Source organism: Anguilla rostrata, chromosome 13 (genome assembly GCF_018555375.3).
Source record: "Anguilla rostrata isolate EN2019 chromosome 13, ASM1855537v3, whole genome shotgun sequence".
Classification (NCBI taxonomy): domain Eukaryota; kingdom Metazoa; phylum Chordata; class Actinopteri; order Anguilliformes; family Anguillidae; genus Anguilla; species Anguilla rostrata.
The window spans coordinates 35,607,410-35,626,856 of record NC_057945.1 but is presented as its reverse complement, the minus strand read 5'-3'; the positions used below and the strand labels follow the sequence as shown (position 1 = coordinate 35,626,856).

At 44.3% G+C, this 19,447-nt stretch overlaps 2 protein-coding genes across 4 annotated transcripts in view; one reads left to right on the top strand and one right to left on the bottom strand.

Annotated features, from left to right (window-relative positions):
• Positions 1–200: 200 nt before the first annotated feature.
• Positions 201–6,430, bottom strand: fbxo2 (F-box protein 2). 2 transcript variants are annotated; one of them, XM_064305701.1, is made up of 6 exons: positions 6,288–6,430; positions 4,719–4,781; positions 3,964–4,090; positions 3,363–3,455; positions 2,948–3,086; positions 201–1,009 (listed from the first exon to the last, which is right to left on the bottom strand). In XM_064305701.1, the coding sequence occupies exons 2-6, from the start codon at positions 4,753–4,755 to the stop codon at positions 875–877; spliced, it is 531 nt and encodes a 176-aa protein (XP_064161771.1). In that variant the 5' UTR covers positions 4,756–4,781; positions 6,288–6,430; the 3' UTR covers positions 201–874. The 2 variants fall into 2 exon arrangements, with proteins under 2 accessions (XP_064161771.1, XP_064161770.1); XM_064305700.1 differs by having other exon boundaries at positions 4,719–4,817; positions 6,288–6,419.
• A 1,739-nt stretch (positions 6,431–8,169) lies between these two features.
• Positions 8,170–19,447, top strand: part of phf13 (PHD finger protein 13) — a 16,901-nt gene continuing 5,623 nt past the window's right edge. Inside the window, exons 1-3 of one of the 2 annotated variants that reach the window (XM_064305699.1) lie at positions 8,170–8,368; positions 9,176–9,213; positions 13,195–13,296. In XM_064305699.1, the coding sequence (XP_064161769.1) occupies positions 8,335–8,368; positions 9,176–9,213; positions 13,195–13,296 (174 nt within the window). In that variant the 5' untranslated portion in view covers positions 8,170–8,334. Of the gene's footprint in view, positions 8,369–9,175; positions 9,214–13,194; positions 13,297–15,206; positions 17,012–19,447 lie in introns of those variants that run through there. The other variant, XM_064305698.1, reaches the window with a different exon arrangement.

Here is a 19,447-nt window from a genome sequence, read left to right as displayed (position 1 = left end):
CAGGCTGTGATTGGTAGGGAAGGGGATGCTGATGTAGTCTTGCGATTGGTTAGGAAGGGACAACTACAGTCAGCACATTTTCAGCCTTTCTTTATCCATTTCCAAGTAATATTATTTTTAACTACCTTCTTCATAGCTGCATGTCACACAGTAAGACACACTGTAAGGATGTGCATAAAAATTCAACCACCAATCAGATGTATGTTTATTTGTTTATTCTGCCCATCCTCCTTACACCATGACAAACTCAGTAAGTTAAGGTCCATGTCTTCAGTTAGTAACATAAGTTGGAGAACACTGCGTATTGTGTAGCTGTTGTATACGTAAGGTCTTTATACATTTAGTCATTTTTAGAATACGCGTTTGTTAAACCTTAATTGCAGTGTAGAGGTAGTGGTCAGTGTACACACAAAAACAAGGGTCCAGTGGTATATTTAGGAGCATGTGTACACGACGAATGGGAATATTCAAATGTAGTTAATTCCTTACTTGGTACTGTTTTCTGTGGAAGCTTAGCTAGCATTCAACATTTGATCTATTTATCATTCATTCAGCCTAATGTATGCACTGAAGCAATTCACAGTGCATACCTTGCTAAAAGCTACACAGCAGCATCCCTGCTGGGATTCAGACCTAACACCCCCTGGTTACAAGTCCTTTTCCCAAACCCCTGCTCCGCACTGCCACCATTAACAAGACATCTTGCCACAAGTTCCGACGCTGCAGATTGGCTGGAGCAAAGCACAGGCTATACATGTCCTTTATGACATCATCTATTACGGGTGCATTGTGACGCGTGGTTTAAGCGGCAGCTCATGCAGGGCTGGGTCTCTGGCTCCGCCCCCCTCAGGCCCCACCCCACCCCCCACCCCCCTCAGGCCTGCACTGTGACAGAGCTTCCGGTCACTCTCACCCCAAACCAGCCATCCCAGTACTTGGAGTCCTGACCCCCGTGCTCAAAGGAAATGAAGCGTAGACCTGGTCCGTAGTCTGAGAACGTGTGCGTCACCTTGGAGAGAAAAATAAAGGGGGGGGAGCTGGCCATGATTGCAAAATAGACGACACTGGAGAAACTCCAGTGTCAGCACATCACATTGCCTAATTTCCCAACCCAGATTCGCACAGAAACCAGGGACACTGCTAGGAATGTTCCAGTGGTGCCAATTATTCTGTCACCAGCGCCCCAGATTTGAGTAGCCACCAGTTATATTGGACTTTTTCTGTTTTCTTCTTTTCCCTGATTACAAGGTCACAGGGTTTTTACGCAAAGACATTAACTATACTTAAGAGCAGGGGTTAAATTGGGGGTGGACGGTGTCCACCCACCTTTGGTAAATAAATAAATAATTTTGGCCAGCAGTTTTGCAAATAACTATGACTATCCCAGTCCATTTTTCGTTGGCTCCAGGCCATGTGTTCCCTCTAGCCAGTTACGCACTCAACCAATCAAAAATCCAAAGAAAAAAAACTCAGGAGGAACAGTTGTTTATATAGACAGGTACAGAAAGAAATCGTTGATTGTCTTGATTGTTTGGAAGCGGACGCGGTAGGTAATTTCATTAAGATTTAACTTCATCTATGCAACATTTTAAAGAGAGATGAATAAACAGCCCCCACAAACACTTGCTATTATTAACAGCAACTTTGATTGCTTGAGCAAAATCAGCAGGTTGCTGGTCAGCAGCTAAGCTAGGATTGAATATTTCCCACATACATAACGTTTTATTCAGCGGCGACTGGTGAACTGAGAATCAGTGGGGCGCAAAACTTTCCTTTAAACTAATCATTGATCTCAACCTGTTTTCATTAGTAATTTTCCTTTATAATCACGCGTGCCAACGATCGGATTAATCAAATGGCAAGTAGCCTAACACACAGCGTCTTCATACCGTGTTAGGGGGATTAAATCATAAATTCTATTTATTCGTTAAAAATACGTTTTATTCACCAAGTAGTCTACACTTAACAAACAAGATACATCAGTCTGTTATCTACCATGTTGGCTTTCAGAATAGCCAGCAAAAACAAAACCTGCACTTCAATTTTGTTTACAATCTACACATTGCAGATATTTACCATGAATATGAGTGCGGAGAAAGAAGTGCATGTATCCACGAATAATGTTGTTAATCACTGAAAATGAATTAAAACAGTTTGATATCAATGATTAGTTTAAAGGAAAGTTTTGTGCCTCACCATTTAAGAAAGATGGATAAAGGAGGAAGAAAGTGAGGACAAGAGGAGGATGACCGATTATTTTTGTGGGTAAAAAAAATTCTAAGCATTAATGACACTAAATAAACTTGAAATATATTATGTAAAAGCTTGCATCAATAGTATACATTCTTTTTAAAACATTGTTTTCCTTAATACAATTATGTGCACAATGCATTGAAGATACAACTATTTTGAGCTGAGACATTCATTGGTTTGTACCATTTTCACCCACCTCCCACCGGATCTCAGGGTCCACCCACCTCCCAAATCCCAATTTAACCCCTGCTTAAGAGTGATGAAAGAGAATCACTTTTGTACTGAGGTAGAGTAAGAAAGTCAGACACCAACACTGAACTGGATTAATGTGTGTTGCTCAGACTCAGCTCAAGCCTTTTGTATAAGTAAGTGGCTACATTCCTCTGTGCCGTTTCCTAGACTCAGTCTTCGGCGTAGCTGGCAGGTCCCAAGCCAGGTCTGCATAGCCTCCCTGTGCAAATGCACCCCTCACCAGATTGCAGGCTTTTCCTAATGCACTGAATGAGTTAACTTTCCTGAGTTTACCGTCCCCCAGATGAGAATGCTAGACATGGAAGCTATGATGCAAACGCTGTTAATATTCTTAATGAGTAGATCTGAAAGCTGGGTTTACCACGATGTCGTGCATTGTTTTGCGAGTGTACAGTGCTTGCATGTGAGAAACGGACGCCCAGACTGGCAGGCACAGAGCTACCTGTTTCCAAGAGCAGTCGTCATTGTCAGGGTCCAGGGTCACAGGATCGGGTTTAAAATCCTGGAGGACCTCTTGATTTTCATCCAAGAGACGGACGTCCAGCTGATAGGTACATCCGCAGTCTGACCGGCCACAGTACCTGTATACACATGCACGCGCACACACACACACACATGCATGCACACGCACACAAACACGCACATGCACACACACGCGCACACACCACACACACACGCGCACACACCACACACACACGCACACACGTGCACACACAGACACACACACTGCTCGTGGGTGTGGATTCAGAGAAGCCACACATTTGGAATCGGGGTGATGAATGGGGCCTGTGTGGCTGTGCATGTGCTTGGCCATGTCATGTGACAGTGCTGGGTGGGGTCAAAGGTCAGAGTCTCACCAGTCCTCCACAGTGACAGCTGGCTGTGCGTCCAGAGCGTCCGGCAGGAAGCCCTCAGCCAGGAGGTCCACCACCTGCTTCTTCATACACAGCCTGGGGAAGAGACCACAGCTTTCAGACACACCGGTGTACAAACGCTAGCACAAAGGCACGTTCACATACAAACACATACATACACACATTCACATACAAGCACAAACACACAAGCACATTCACATATAAACATATACACACACACACACATTCATATACAAACACACACACACACATTCACATACAAACATATATACACACACACACACACATTCATATACAAACACACACACACACATTCACATACAAAGACACACACACACATTCACATACACACATGTGGACACACGCGCGCGCGCACACTTACTCAAGCTCTCTCTCAGGCACCCGCTGAGCACACACAGCTCTTTCCTAAACATCCGTTAGCTCTGACTCATCTGTCTCGCCTGTCGTTCATCTCCACCTCTTCAAACCCGGAACCTTTCGCCTTTCATCATCATCATCATCATCATCATCATCATCCCCTTCCCTGGTTCGTCCCCTCTCCACTCCCCGCCCCGTCTCTCACTCGAAGGAGGTGGCGAAGTATTTGGACACGGCCTCGTCGCAGAAGGCGTAGCCGCAGTCCCCTGGCATCTCCTCCACGCGCCATTCGCTGCCGCCGTTCTCCGTCAGCTCCCAGAATTCCAGCTGCTCTGCAGGAAGCACAGGAAGCAAGCTCACGGTAAACGAGGCTCTGAGGTTTTTGAGAACCCCACAGTTTTCAGGAAGTTGTGTTTTGTAGCTATTATACTGCCATTGAAGGGCACCCTTGGGCTCTTGGGGAAATTTATATTTCATTTGATATGCGTGTATTAACGGTGAATGATATGTCTTCCTGGAAAGATTGTTTTCTATTTTTTTTATTTTTTTTACGAGTATCGCCCCCCAAGGGAATGTGACTTATCAAGTCTAGCAAATGGCCTGTTCCTGGTTAATTGACATGTTTGTTGAGCCCAGGCCAATGTTTTTCAAAGGTTTCGTTGTCTCGCTGAACAACTGCCTTTTATTTATATACTTCAGTGAGTGACTCAAAGTGACAAGGAACATCTTTCTGGGAGTAATTGAGGTGCATTGTGCTGGATTTGTCTTTTCAGAATCATTTAGCAATGCACTATTTATATTTATATATTGTGATAGTTCTCACTCAATTGCAATCATGCAGAACTTATGCCACAAATAATGGCATAAGGAAGAAAACAGAGAAGGAAGAAAGAAAAATGATTCAGCACGTGAGATTTTGATCGTAATTAATGTTTTGTAAACATAATTAGCCTGCCTTACCTTCTCCGCAATTGTTTTTGAGAAGGTTTGTGGCCATTGTTGAATTGGGCAGTGTACCTCCACCTGTGTACATATACAGAAACACACAGACAAACCACACTACAGACTGAGCCTCACAGCTTTCATATTAATGAGCACACAGTGATCGCAGAGCAAAATGAGCCAAAAAAAAAAAAAAAACCGAGCCGTGCAGAGATTATTAACCTGACAACCCAGTTTACAGCAATGTGATCATGTGACACTGCTTCATTTGCATAAGATAGGCAGGGCTGGGCTGATGGTGTTTACAGAGCCCGCTGGAGTACCCCGCTGTGCAGGTGTGGGAAGGGGGGGGCTCCAGGTGCCCGAGCACCTGACCCTTTTGCCCCAAGTGCCTGATGTGTCCCTTTGGTTTCATTAAAAAAAAGGTAACATTTGTATTGTTGTAGTTGCTGTCATTAATACTCATTCATTCATTTGGGTGAACTATTTTCTGTACAATAACTGGGTGTCGTGAAACGGTTGTTCTAGGCCGGTGTTCCCTCTCCTCTCTGTGAGCAACTGCCCCTCGAAAGGTCTCAGCACGTCCCTGCCGCTGTGGCGTTAAAGACACAGTGCAGTAATGAGAGCACAATTTCTCAGCCAATGTACTCGAGCAAGATCTAAATATTACTCTGTCCATCCAGTGCATTTGCATTTTGATTATTCAGAAAACATTTACCAGTAGTCCTAGTTCACAGTGGCAGTAAGGTAGGCATCTCCAGTTTCAGTTAAATTATTTAGCCACTGCTGCTGTGCAGTGGGAATCCAGGTGCAAAAATGGCTGGTGATTAGAACTGTGCCAGAGGCACCAATGTTGGTAGGCTTCCCTACCACTGCACCGATCTTCGCACGGACATTAGAGGAAGACGATGGTTTGGATGCGCACGGGTCTCAATGTAACAAAATGGACACTGCACATTGCTGGACACTGCAGGGTGGGGGCCCCACCCATCTCACCCCCCCCCCACCCCAGCCCAACTAAGGCTGCATTCAATGCACCCCCTCTCCCTGCCCAATAACATCAATACCTGAAACTGAGCCAGCCACATCGCCAGGGTCCAGTTGTCCACCCACCCCAAATACCAGTGCAGTTCATTGGGCTAAACTGACTATGGTTGCCTCTCCTAACACTAGTTTTTTGTTGTTGTTGTTGTTTGTTTTTTTCTACAGTCGAATAATGAAATGAAACACAAACACGTCACTTTCAAAGAACTGAATGCCGCATTGTATGACAAAAAAAAAGTGTGTACGAGGCACAAGCCATAGCTGTAAGAAGTAAACAAGGGTTCCTGTACGGGTGCCAGATTCACCGCACTCTGCGAGATTCTGAAAGGCTCAGCCCTGCAGCTTCCTGCACCAAGGCTCGGTCATCAGCGATGTTTACTCTCCTCCGAGCTCATTCTGTGAGCCAGCAGAATGTGCTGACTCATCTACTGTAAGGACAGGCAGAAACAACAGGACACACAGCGAGAGCAGACTTGTGTTTTGACTTCGCAGAGCACATCAGACGGGAGAGAGAGAAAAAAAGTAACAGAAATTTTCACTTACAGACTCTGCAGCTGCTGCTCTCTCTCTCTTTTCCGGAGCGCTGTTCCTGTGCCTCGCTCTCGTTCTCGCCGCTCACTCTCTCTCAGGGTAGTCTGGGTCCTGTGACGCCTCCTCTTTGAACACACTGCACACCCCTTTGCACTCTGCGATATATATAGAGAGCATGCGCACACGCGCAGACACACACACACACACATACACACACAGACAGCAGTGTCGTCAATACACTGATATATAGCTGACTCACACTCAAAACAGATCTGCTCAGTAAAGAGATCATGGAGCAGCTTCTCTTTCTTGTAAATGCACTTTGTGTGTACAATAGTGTTACGAACCGGCTGTCTAGGGGTGCGGTAAATGGGGTGTGCAACATTAAATAGAAAAAAAGTGAACGTCCGGGGCAGGGAAAGAATTGTGAATTCCAAGACAAGAATAAAAATTCACACAAAAAAGTACAGTGAAAAAGTCTTTACTTAATAATCGTGATGACAAGTGACAGTTGTGCAGATAGTGACAAGCTATAAACAGTATGTGCAATATTTACACAGACATACACACACACATACTACCAAAAGCATTCCTCTACTCAGCATCTCCAGTGATCGCAAGTGTGATAAACTGTTCAAGAAAAAACTGCAACCATCAATCATAATAAGCAGACATTTAGACATTGATTAACCATATAAATAGTAAATCTGGGATAACAATTTTATTATAACTTTTAACCCCTATAGTAAAATGATTAGTATACAGCATTTTAAGTAAGTATGTTATATATGATTGGCTTTATATGTTTTTATTCATTTTGTTTTCAATTTAGTCTGCTTGACACAGTACATTTTCAAGTGATATATGGGAAACAATATGCATCATTGTTGACAATGTATTCATATGACTGATCTAATGAATATTGATCCCCTGTTCCGCATACTTATATCTGTCTGCATCTGTTTGGATACTCAGAAGTCTTGAGTAGGCACCAGAAACTAAAAGTAATTACCAGATGTAAGAATGATGCAATTGATAATGATTTAATGATTTCAAATGATGATTTCAATTGCTTCTTTCAGCTGCTCTGTGGCCTAGATGTTATGTGCAGTTGGCGAAGGTAGTTGACTATGTAACTTAGTGTTACCACACTTTCAGCATTGGTCTTGCTGTGAGTCATTGTTTCTAGGAGATGGCAGCGATGCAACATTTCAGTGCTGCGTTCAAATGGCGTCGGTCAAAGTGACACCATTTTAATGCGGACACCGACCAGACACTTTGCCCCTGGCCTAAATGTGACTGTTGTCAGCAGGCACACAAGGAGTTTGAGGTACATTTTCGTATAATAGCCTGACAATCTAGAGAGATTGCACTTCAGAAACAGGGACAGCAGCTGCATCCAGGGTTCCTGGTCAGCCAGGGAAACTGCCATTTTGGAATGTTCTTGGTGCTACAAGTATTGTAAGAGCTGTGCAGCGTCCACTGTAGGCTCTTGCCTTCTATTTCAAAAGTGACCAGCATCTACTATCTTGCAAGGTGGACAACCGGCAAAACAGCCGATGACTGACAGAAGAGTTGCTGCCTTGCTGCCTGCCCTGGGTGTAAAACTTTTCAGTAATGTTACTGACACTGCCATGCTAACCTCCGCACTATGCTAAACCATGCAGATTGCGATTAAGGTGCATCATTTGGGGGAATTCACCATTTTGCTAGTTCCTTCCACTAGTTCATTGGCTCTTCCACACACTTGCTGCCCACGTGTTCTTTTCTGCGGGAACGCCTTGTGTATATCTTAACCAATTAGAGGCGACTGTGCCTTGTGTGCGAATAGAAAAACTGCATTAATATGTAAATATATTGTTTATATTTATAATATGTAAATGTCGGAAGTGGTCCGTGCCTCCTGCTGTCGTCACAGGTTGAGATACTGTTAGGTAGAGACACAGTTAGTCAGGAGTACAGCGCTGTGATAACGTTCGTTGGCTTGTGTGTCGAAAGGTTACAGTCGTCGTGTTGATTAAAAGACGTCTAGTTTGGGATTACTGTTATGTGATTTGAGATGACCAGTGATATTTCCAGGGATTCAATAAGAGGTAGTCTAACGTTCTTCTCAAACTATTTTTTTCTACTCGGAGAGTAAGCAGAGGTTGTAGCTAGACTGACGTTAGCTAGCCGTAGTTGTAAAATGAGGTTAATGCTAGCATATCGTTTCCATCCATAAAACAGTGAGGTTTTAATTTCTTTGTAGAAAAGTGACTTGGTCTGTAGCTATGTAGCAAGTTTAGCTAACTCTGTGTGTTCGTTGTCTAACCAAAGCTAGCTGTCTGCATAACCTAACGTTAGCTAGGTAGTCTAGCTACCATACAAGTTAGCAGGCTATCTAGTCTAGCAAGCTTTTGGCTTGTTAGCTAGCTGGCCATGACAGCTTTTCATTAAACTAGTCGACGTTAGCTTCGCCCGGTTTCAGAAATAGCTTGAAACTTGTTTGGGAAGTGTAAATTGTCTTGCTTTTTTGCTACTTTGGTGTATCGTTTCTGTGAAATAACGTCGTAGTTTACGGAATATCCAACGTTCACGACTGTAGTCTAACGTTAGACTACCGGTTTGGTTGAAAATGCAGAAATGGACTCAATGCACTGACAATCGCTGTTAAATTTAACTTGCTAGCGCTGACAAGTTGGTTGGTAGCTAGTCTACCTAATGTTGGTCTTCCTCGAAGTCCTTCATCATCGAGAGACTAGCTATCATTAGCCAATTTGCGGTCTGTTATTTTGTCCTGTGGGCAGTTTGTCTAGCTATCGCAAAAGTGCGAAACTGAGTTCGTTTAATTGTGACTGCAGTAATGGCTAACATTAAATGTGTGTAATTAACTTCATCCTTTCCATTCCACCTGTTTTTAGAAATGGACGCGTCATCTTCCTATACATTCGGTTCAGAGGTAAGCGACATGATTTAATCTGGTTACTACAAAACGTTAGCAGGCTAGATAACATTAGGTTAATCTAGCGAAGTTAATTTATGTGTTGTTAATCTCAACAGTTCATTGGTTAGCTAATGTTAATCACCAAAAATGGAGAGCAAGAACATCGGGGTTAACGTCACTTTAAAACTCCTAGACTAAGCACAGTTAAGTTGACTTTGGTATTGTCGAAGTTTATCGAGTTGTTTGTTGCTATTATTGGTACATTTTGCACAAACAGTATTTGGTAATCGTTCGATGTCAGGATTCTTATTGCACATTACGCCATCTTGTTTACCACACTGTCAAAAGTATTTGCTAATGTTTTAACTAATGTTTTTTTATTTATTTGGCTTTCATTGACAACTCTGTTTGAACTTAGGGGACATATACGCCCATAATAAATTGTTTGGTCTTCACAAAATGTAACAGTCCCATGTTATGTTTCCCTCGTTGCTCAATCAGGGTTTTGGTAAAGGGGGTGCAGTGGCTAACGTTGGTTTCGCAGCTAATGGCTAACTAGCTACCCAGCAGCATAAAAGCGCCATCTTGTTTTTGATTGATAGCTAGCATACTAAATACTCTGCTGTTGAATAGCTAAATGTTTCGGGGGAAACTGTCCCATAGATAACTGCTTGACTGTTAACTCGGCTGAATTAACTCGGAAGTCATTCTGGCTTGTGAATTAAAAACTCGCTAGTTATGCCAACATCACTGAAACGGTCAGCTGCCTGTTCTGATAAAAAACAAATGTTAGTCTTTGATGGCTAGCAGTATAGTTCACTAGTTTTGTAGGACCCTCAAAAGTTTTTGAAAGCTTTGAACGTTAAAATGCTTGTTTTTTTAGTAAGGTAAACTGGTCAACTAAAGCAAATATGTAGCTATTAGGAGCTAGTGTTTTTTAGGTTGACTATTATTATGACATGCTAATAAAGCTGGTTAGCACTAGCCAGGGTTGGTTAAATCAGGTTATGCGTAACGTTTCTAGCACAGTCAAGTGTCAGTTTAATTCGATCCTCACACTCACAATATCTCTAGTTAAGAATGACGACGAGCTAGCTGATAGCGAGGCTATGAAAACAGAATGGAGGAAATCTTTCTTACTAACTCCGTTGTTTCAAACGCTGTGTGTTCCTGCAACGTTAGCTGCGCTCATTGGACGAAGAGTTTACTGGGTTAAGTAGATTTTGTCATCATAAGAATTCTAGCCTGTTGGATAACACGAACTGTTGGCACTTTGAAGGTGAACTAGTGTAACTGGGCTTGTATGCTCAAAGATAATGTGGGTTCGTTTCTCCGCTGAGGCGCTGCTGTTTTAGCCTTGAGTTAGCCTACTTACTGTAACCTGACATGCTTCAGCAACCAGATCCAGCTTGTTTAAATGGATAACATGCAGCTGCTAGCCGGCAGACCTGCAACTTATTTAGCGAATCAAGCGATCTTACGAGTAAGCAAATAACAATTTGGGAACATGGGAAACGGACAGCGACAGCCAAAAGTTAATCATGTTGCGTGTACATAGTAAATTATCGTGTGTACTGTGATTTTTCTACAAATATATGCCTACTGTTTAATCCAGTATTACGTTTTAAACGCTTTGGTACTAGTTTTGCTGATGACGGTAATGCTATTACTGGTAGTACACTCCTGGGCAAAAAAAGGGCCAACAATATATTTTCCATTGAATTCAACAGGAAAATTAATCAGGAGAAACAATGCTTGTAGTATCTACTGGCATATCTGGCAGCAGCACGGTGGTTTGAGGCTCATTTGATACCTTAGACCCTTGACGACTTAAAGCCATTTAACCAACAAATGTGTTCCATACTGTATCAGCATAATTTACAGCTGAATCTAGTCCCACCCCCCAATTCCCATAGAGATCCATTCAAATGCAAAGAGTTTTTGTATCGCTTGAAGGACAACCTGAAAATAAGATATCCAGTCTCTGATGATGTTGATAGGTCACAGACATCAGGAAGTCATGGCATGCAAATGATATGCGACCAAACACAAAACATGACTCTTTTATTTGACATTATGTTAATTTGTCTACTGTATAAGTGAATTTCCCTGTTTCTACCTTTTCCCCAAACAGTTCACTGCAGCAAAGTAAACAAGCAAATGGTGGCATAGGAGGTCTCAGGAGTGCATTTGTTTAATTCTTGCTGATTTTCTGACCAATGATATGTTATTAAGACCATTAAAAGCTTAATTATGTACCTAATAATTCACACTAATTATTAGGTACATACCTAATAATTAGTGTGAACAGACAAGATCTGTTATCCTACAGAATGTTTTGGTCATTCTTAAAAATAACGAGTTATTACCTGCACCGCTTTATTGGATTAAGTGTTTTAATGAACTGCGCACACAGACTTGAATTTAAAAAAAAACACTCAGTTGAAAAAGTGAAAGAATTATAATTGGATTTTGTTCAGGTAGCAACAGGGCATATTTGACTTTCGAAGAGCCAACATAAAAGGGGAAATCACAGTAAGTGATTGGCTCCTCGAAATGTTTCATCCTTCTTTAATGTTTCTCATTAAAGAAGGATGAAATGAATTTGGGGTTTATGCAAGAGCTATTAAATTCACAAATTCCTTCTTTAATGGCTGGATAGTTCCTGGCGTGTTTTGTTCCTCACCTTCCTGGTTGAATGGAAGAGGCTGCTGATTCCTAGCTATGGAAGGTTTTATATAATAAGGGGTTGTATGTTAGAGATTTGTGAAACGCAATGGTGTCGGACCATGGGCGCTCTCAGCATTCATGCTTGGTATTTTCAGACATTCTTGAAAAGGTAATGGCTAATTCTCACCGATTCGTACAATTTGCTTTGCTGGAGGGCAGCATTTTTGTGAATTTCACAAGCGTTCTTTCAGATTCACTGTCCCCACCATGGCCTTTGCACACTTTAATGTGATTAAAGTGCTTTAAAATATTTTCCTGCAGGAGTTTTCAAAACAACTGAGTAGTTCTGGGTTTAAGCATTTACACCCTCTTATGAGCCTAACATAAACGATGAAGCAGTGTTGATATAATTTGTTAGCCTAATTAGCTAATCATAATTTAGGGGGCGACATAGCTCAGGAGGTAAGAACGATTGTCTGGCAGTCGGAGGGTTGCCGGTTCAAACCCCACCCTGGGCGTGTCGAAGTGTCCTTGAGCATGACACCTAACCCCTAACTGCTCTGGCGAATGAGAGGCATCAATTGTAAAGCGCTTTGGATAAAAGCGCTATATAAATGCAGTCCATTTACCATTTACCATAATTGGAAAATGTAAGGAATAAATGGTGCCATGTAAAATAAATCGAGTGATTAAAAAGTCTCCTGCTTTGTTTCTTTTTGACGTCTTTTTAATGCATGTCTGAATGGCATCACATGTCAGAATTCCCTATTGTGAGCAGTCCCCCTTTTTTTTCTTGTATATGCACTGTGGTCACTGGTCCGTGGCCAAGAACGATGCTTCTGATGCCCTTTCTGGTTCTTACTCGCTTGTTGATCCTGTTCCCATTCATAACCTTTGAAATGGTCTGAAGGTATCCTACAATATTTGTGTTTTTGCTCAAAGTTCTGCAGAAATCATTATAGCCAGAGGTATCTGGAAAGCGTTTCTTTGCAGAGCACACATTGCATGATCAATACGAGAAAGCGCAGGTCAAATCCTGGCATGTCCTTATTTCCTCACTTCGATTTTTGCTGGTTTGTGGCACATGTCACAGTGAAACAGGCAGTCTTTGATATTGAATAGCTGCGCTAAAGGCTTTGCCAGTCTGAACCAGTAGAGAGCCTCAGTTTGGCAGCTGTTGCACCGAAGTACGGTGCATCATTAGGTGCCCCACAAGAGCTGTAAGGAGAAAGATGATTTAGCTCCAAGTTCGGTTTCTTAATGAGTAACCCTGCTTGAATGATTTTTTTGTTGTTGCGCGTCCTAATGGACGTTTCTGTGTTGCAGGGCTACAGTCCGAGTTTCAAACGCCGCCGGACCGTAGAGGATTTTAACAAGTTCTGCACCTTCGTGCTGGCCTACGCCGGGTACATCCCCTACCCTCAGGAGGTGAGTGAAGAGCCTTCTCCCGTGTCGTAACCTCGTATCGCTGTCAAAGTGCCTTCCTCACTGCCGCAGGCCACGAGCAAGGACAAAAGACCGTTGATAACTCTTTATTCCTCCTCTGTGGCAATGTTTCTCCCGTCCGGAACCATGTTAAAAAGAGCCTAGGAACAGGGTGGTCCAGCGCTACCCAGAGGGCCATTTTAATAGGAGTGCACTGGGAAAGGTGCCGTAAGTATCAGGTAGGAGAGGGGCTAGGAGTATAATGCACAAGGTGTTATTGGCCAATGGCAATTTCATACCCAACAGAGCAATGCTGCAATGTGTAAAATGTGTCTTGGAACATGGGTGTAAGACACAGTAAAACTGTAGCACAGGCTTGGCTAATGTAGAGATCCATGCTGTCTGAGTTTATACAGGAGTGGCTGATTAATGTGAGCATGTGAGCTTTTTGGAGGTTTCTCAGTGATAGAGAGCACCAAGCTCGGTTCTTGTGTCTGCTCTGTGGAACTCTCACAAGCAGAGGTACAAGCAAATATCTTGAGAAGGTATCTTTATTACAGTATATCCCAAGAGCATTTGAAGGTCTGAATATGGCAACCTACTCAGCATATTTGTTCCTTAAAATGACTGGGGAAAAAGTGTACTTTATAAAACCTCCAAATAGTAACAAGCATAGAGATCTCAAACTGGATAGCACTCATCAAAATGAAGTGCAAAATGAAGCAAAACAAGGCAGAACTACTATAATTTATTGCAATGTGTGGTCAATTATTTTCCACTGTAGATGATTTCAGATGGTTTTCTCTGCAGCCTTGATGAGTATATCAAACAGTGCACCACTGTGCAACAGGTGGCTTCAGTCAGAATGTGCTGCTTCAGTTCAGTATGGGGTCCACACACTGCCATTCACACTCAAGCAATGCATTACATTTGTAACTTCAGTGTCTTAAGTTTAAATTGTAGTGGATTGAGGCATAGTCCACATATCAAAAAGCGCTTTACATGTGTTCAAGCTCATTTCAGTCACATTTCATAACATCTAAAAAAATATGGAAAGTCCAGGTGTTGGGATAAGCGGAACACATGTAAAAACCTTTTTTTGAAAAATCTCTATTCAAGTGTTCAGATACTACATTTTCACAGTACCTACAGAAAAGACATAACTCCCTTAAATTGCATTGACATGCACAGATGTGGCTGAACAAACATCACATGTCTGTGTCAGTTCAGAAAGTCTAGCCCTTCCATCTTACCTCCTATGATTTAGCTGTGGACAGTTGTGCCACACTGGAAATGACAGACAGCTCCACGGACAGGTTTGGTTTGCAGTGGATAACCAGGGGAGGGGGAGGGGGGTGAGTGTGTAGAGTAGGAAGACAGAAAATGGCAGTTGGTCTGGAATGCTCTGGATGAGCCGGTGTCAGAAGACTCTGGCTGGGAGGCGTATTGTGCCTGGTGTAGTAGGAAGACAGAAAATGGCAGTTGGTCTGGAATGCTGTGGATGAGCCGGTGTCAGAAGACTCTGGCTGGGAGGCGTATTGTGCCTGGTGTAGTAGGAAGACAGAAAATGGCAGTTGGTCTGGAATGCTCTGGATGAGCTGGTGTCAGAAGGATCTGGCTGGGAGGCGAACTGTGGCTGGTGTAGTAGGAAGACAGAAAATGGCAGTTGGTCTGGAATGCTCTGGATGAGCTGGTGTCAGAAGGATCTGGCTGGGAGGCGAATTGTGGCTGGTGTAGTAGGAAGACAGAAAATGGCAGTTGGTCTGGAATGCTGTGGATGAAGCCAGTGTGTGAACAAACATCACTGTCTGGAGTAGAAGCGCTTCATCTGTTCCTGGTTTAGCTGGAAGACAGAAAATGGCAGTAAGGTCCCGAAGCTTGGTTAGCTGGGTAACAGGAGGGGGAGGGTGTGGTGGTGTAGTAGGAAGACAGAAAATGGCAGTTGGTCTGGAATGCTCTGGATGAGCTGGTGTCAGAAGGATCTGGCTGGGAGGCGAATTGTGGCTGGTGTAGTAGGAAGACAGAAAATGGCAGTTGGTCTGGAATGCTCTGGATGAGCTGGTGTCAGAAGGATCTGGCTGGGAGGCGAATTGTGGCTGGTGTAGTAGGAAGACAGAAAATGGCAGTTGGTCTGGAATGCTCTGGATGAGCTGGTGTCAGAAGGATCTGGCTGGGAGGCGAATTGTGGCTGGGGGTACAGCAGCAGTAAAAGCATTACAGGACCAGGGAATGGTAACGGTAGCTGTGTAATGCAGTGACTTTCATGCGTGTCCTGAAGGTGCCAGTATGTAGGGGTTCTGAGATAAAGATGCGTTTGGTCCTGGCGATGGTAGCACCAGGGTTTTTGTGCAGCCTATGAGGAGGTCAAGGCTGTTCAGTCTTGGGTATTTATAAGGTTCAGGGCGGGTGCAGAGCTAAAGGGTGTCAGACATCAGCTGGTGGGCGACTTTCCAAGAAAAGCTTTATGCAAGTGATGGCTGGGTTTTCAGAGAAAGCCTGTCTGTTTAAAGCGTCTGTCTGTAATTTTTCAGTTTTGGTGGATTTGGCGACATCTGTGGTGACCGGTGGTCACAAGAGTTTGTTTTTGCACTCCAAATATCAGCGTTCCATTTTAAACAAAGCAGTTCACTGCGTGCTAATTTTTCTTATGATCTAGCGGTAGCGTATTTTGAAAGAGAAAGAAGACACAACCAAAAATGTCGCCCGACTCGGTAACATTGGGCAGCATATCAAACCTCATTTCAAAGACACTCTTTGGATTTTCGCTTTCGGCGAAAGTTGGAAGTTCCTTTGCGCAGAGTCATCGCAGTTGAGTACTTGGCGGGATTTCCGCTTTTGACACCGCCGGTGGAAAGCCGCATGCAGAGGAGCGATTGCAGACCGCAAATGCGTTGAATCATTACTGCTACAAAAATGGCATCATGAAAAGGTATCTAATGTGGCATTTTTAATGGGAAAACGGAAGGATTGACCCTGCAGACTTAGCGGTAAGCGAGCCCTGGAGAGAGGCTGTGATCGGCCCTGAGCAACTGAAGCATTGGCACCGGAGTCAGGATGAGCCCCAAGGGGGCTTCCCCGGGACTATCGCCCCGGGACTGTCTGCCCAAACGGGCCTCATGTCTGTGTGTCCCGCGATCTGGCTCCGTGTGTCCCTCTGTGTGTCCCGCGGTCCTGCTCTCTGTTTCCCATGGTCCTGCTGTGTGTGTCTCATGGTCCTGTTCCCTGTGTATCCCCCATGGTCCTGTTCCCTGTGTGTCCCCCTTGGTCCTGTTCCCTGTGTGTCCCCCTTGGTCCTGTTCCCTGTGTGTCCCCCTTGGTCCTGTTCCCTGTGTGTCCCCCATGGTCCTGTTCCCTGTGTGTCCCCCTTGGTCCTGTTCCCTGTGTGTCCCCCTTGGTCCTGTTCCCTGTGTGTCCCCCATGGTCCTGCTCTAAGCCCCTCGGTCCTGCTCTATGCCCCTCGGTCCTGCTCTGTGTCCCGCAGTCCTGCTCTCTGTGTGTGTCCGACGGTCCTGATCTGTGTCTGTCCCACCCGGTCCTGCTCTGTGTCCCGCAGTCCTGCTCTGTGTCTGTCCCACCCGGCCCTGCTCTGTCGCTCTGCTCTGCTTTATCCACAGATTGGCGGGAGTGCGGGCGGCTGGGCGGGGCCTCCCGAAACGCTGCCGCCCCCGCCTCTGCTCCTCCCTCCTCTCTGCCCTGGAGGGACCGCCCCTCTCCCAGGGTAAGAGGGACCCTCCAGCCCCCCGGGCTCACCCATTGCCCCATTGCCCCATGCCCGCGCCATGTTGTGTACTGTAGCGCCCCCCTGTGGCGCGGCCGTGTTTAGCTTGCACTGTGGGCGCGTCACACACCCCTGTGAGTCAAACGCTCGGGTTGGAGAAGAGCAGGAGGATCTCTGGAGCTCTACGGCCTGTTGGCCAGGCCTGAGTTTTGCTTCCTTCGCACAGTATCCGGCACGCGCACCGGGATCTGTCCACGCCTTCCTTCTCCGGTGTTTAGAGGAGGCGGTGTGTTTCGATGTCTGTAATTAATAAGTAATAAGTAATAAGTAAAAAACTCTACAGGGTTGGAGTCCTGATCGATGTGGTCACTTCTGGCACTACGATCCTTACTTCACTCTAGTGTTTCTTTTGCACCTCTACATCATGAACCTATGCACTTGTTGTACGTCGCTCTGGATAAGAGCGTCTGCTAAATGCCTATAATGTAATGTAATGTAATAATCCATCCATCCATCCAGCCATTATCTATGCCCGCTTATCCTGGGCAGGGTATCTCAGCATGCATTGGGCGAAAGGCAGGATTACACCCTGGACAGGCTGCCAATCTATTTCAGGTTAATAGTAGTAGTTATAATAATAATAATAATTTAATCTTATTATTAATTGTTGTAACTGTTGTTATGGTCATGTCACTGTGCTCACGTCTGGTAGTAAACAGTCACTTGTAGTGTGTGGGTCCATGGTCCAGGTTAAATTTGGAGATTGCATCAGCTGTGGAATAAATACAAGCTAGTGACAGCTGTTATTTTTAACTTTTCAGAAGTCATTCACAAGTCCACAGTGCTTGTGGGTTGATCCTGGAAGTTGTGAGTAGTTAATATGAGACCCACGATGCTGTAGAAAGTTGTGGGTAAAAATAGCCGTGGAGCTGACTGTGTGGTGTAAGAACCAGGATGATGGAGGAGATGACAGTTTCGATGGCAGCTGCTGTAATATAGCTTTAACAGGGGGACTTGGCATTAGCATGTACCATGCTCTGCCATCTCTGTTGGTCTATCACCGTAGGATCTGTCTGAAACATTTCCTATCACAAATGCTAATTCTGGCCTTTATTGCATTATTGCGCTGTTTCAGTATTAATTATAAAGCAAGCGCTTGCTGAGTTTTGTGTTTGTGGCTCTACTGAAATTATTATTATTTTTTTAATCCTTTGAAAATGCCATTGTATTATGAAGCAGTGTAGCAGCATAATGTGATTATGAATTTAAAATATATTTTTTTCCACCCAGGTGGTTAAGTTGTTCTAAAAATGTTGCCGTTTGATTGTTCAGCTGTGGGGAAGACGATTTGTCGTGCCGCTTGCTACCGGGTCATGTAGGGTCGCGTGAGGTCATCGTGGACTCCTGACCCCCCGGGTCAGACTGCTGATGAGAGCAGAGCTCTTTTGTCCTGTAGAATCCCCTGCGTGGGGTGGGGGTGGGCAGGTGGGGTCATGGTCGCCTCTCACACAGGACATGTAGTGTGACAAATATATTTTAGGGGCTGTGGAAGTTTTAGCAGCGTAACAGTAGACTGTGTGGGACACACCGACGTCCACCTGGTGCTTTCAAAGAGTAGCCCTGCCTTAGTTCTTTGTGTGTAATGAAGGCTAGAGAGAGAGTGTGGATGAGAAGTCACTGAAGTGTTTTTGTTTGTTTCCCCGTCTCAAATGTGGTGTCACTTCCTGGGTTGTTTCTCGTGTACAGCTCGGGTGCAAGAGCTGAACGTTGGAATTATCACGAATGCTACGCGCGTAAAAATTTAAGGCAAATGTGCTTAATTAGCAGTCCTTCACTCATTACGTCCAGGGTGTGTGCAATCTGAGACGCTATCGGTCAGTAACGCAAGCCATTAGTTACGTGGCACACGGTGACAGTGCAGATGAGTTTATGTATTTTAGCCTCTCTGTTTCATCAGGGTTGCCTGAAGCATTCACACCGTTGCTTTGTCCACCACGAATCCACCCGAAAGGTCAGACGGAAGTGACTAGAAGGGGCCGATCTCGATGTGAGATTATTCGGCATGTACCGTGCAGTATTAACACAAGCAGCGAGGCTGCTGGGTAAAGTTGGGCCTGCTCTGTTATAGCATTGGAGTTATTATCCTCCTTCAGACTTATGTTTAACCTCGTATGGTACATCAGCCTAATTAATCACCCAATTCAGGAACATTATTTTGGGAGTTTTTACTAATTTTGTGCTGATGTCTCCATCATTATCTTTTGGACTATGATTTAGTCATTCATGTTTTTAAGCCAGTGTCCAATGGTCTCGGGTAGTTTTAATTGATTGAAATGGTACATTGGTTATAGCTAGCTCTGACTCAAGTCAGCTGGAGGCACTGTTAAGAGTTTGCAGGGTTTCGCACAGGAAAGTAGTTAGTGGAGGGGGAAGTAC

Excerpts from the sequence above, each read along its gene's own strand:
- fbxo2 (XM_064305700.1), bottom strand. The coding sequence starts at position 4,791 with ATGTACACAGGTGGAGGTACACTGCCCAATTCAACAATGGCCACAAAC. Across the intron at positions 3,087-3,362 it reads GCTGTCACTGTGGAGGACTG|GTACTGTGGCCGGTCAGACT; the intron begins GTGAGACTCTGA and ends ATGTGTATACAG. Across the intron at positions 1,010-2,947 it reads ACGACTGCTCTTGGAAACAG|GTGACGCACACGTTCTCAGA; the intron begins GTAGCTCTGTGC and ends TTTCTCTCCAAG.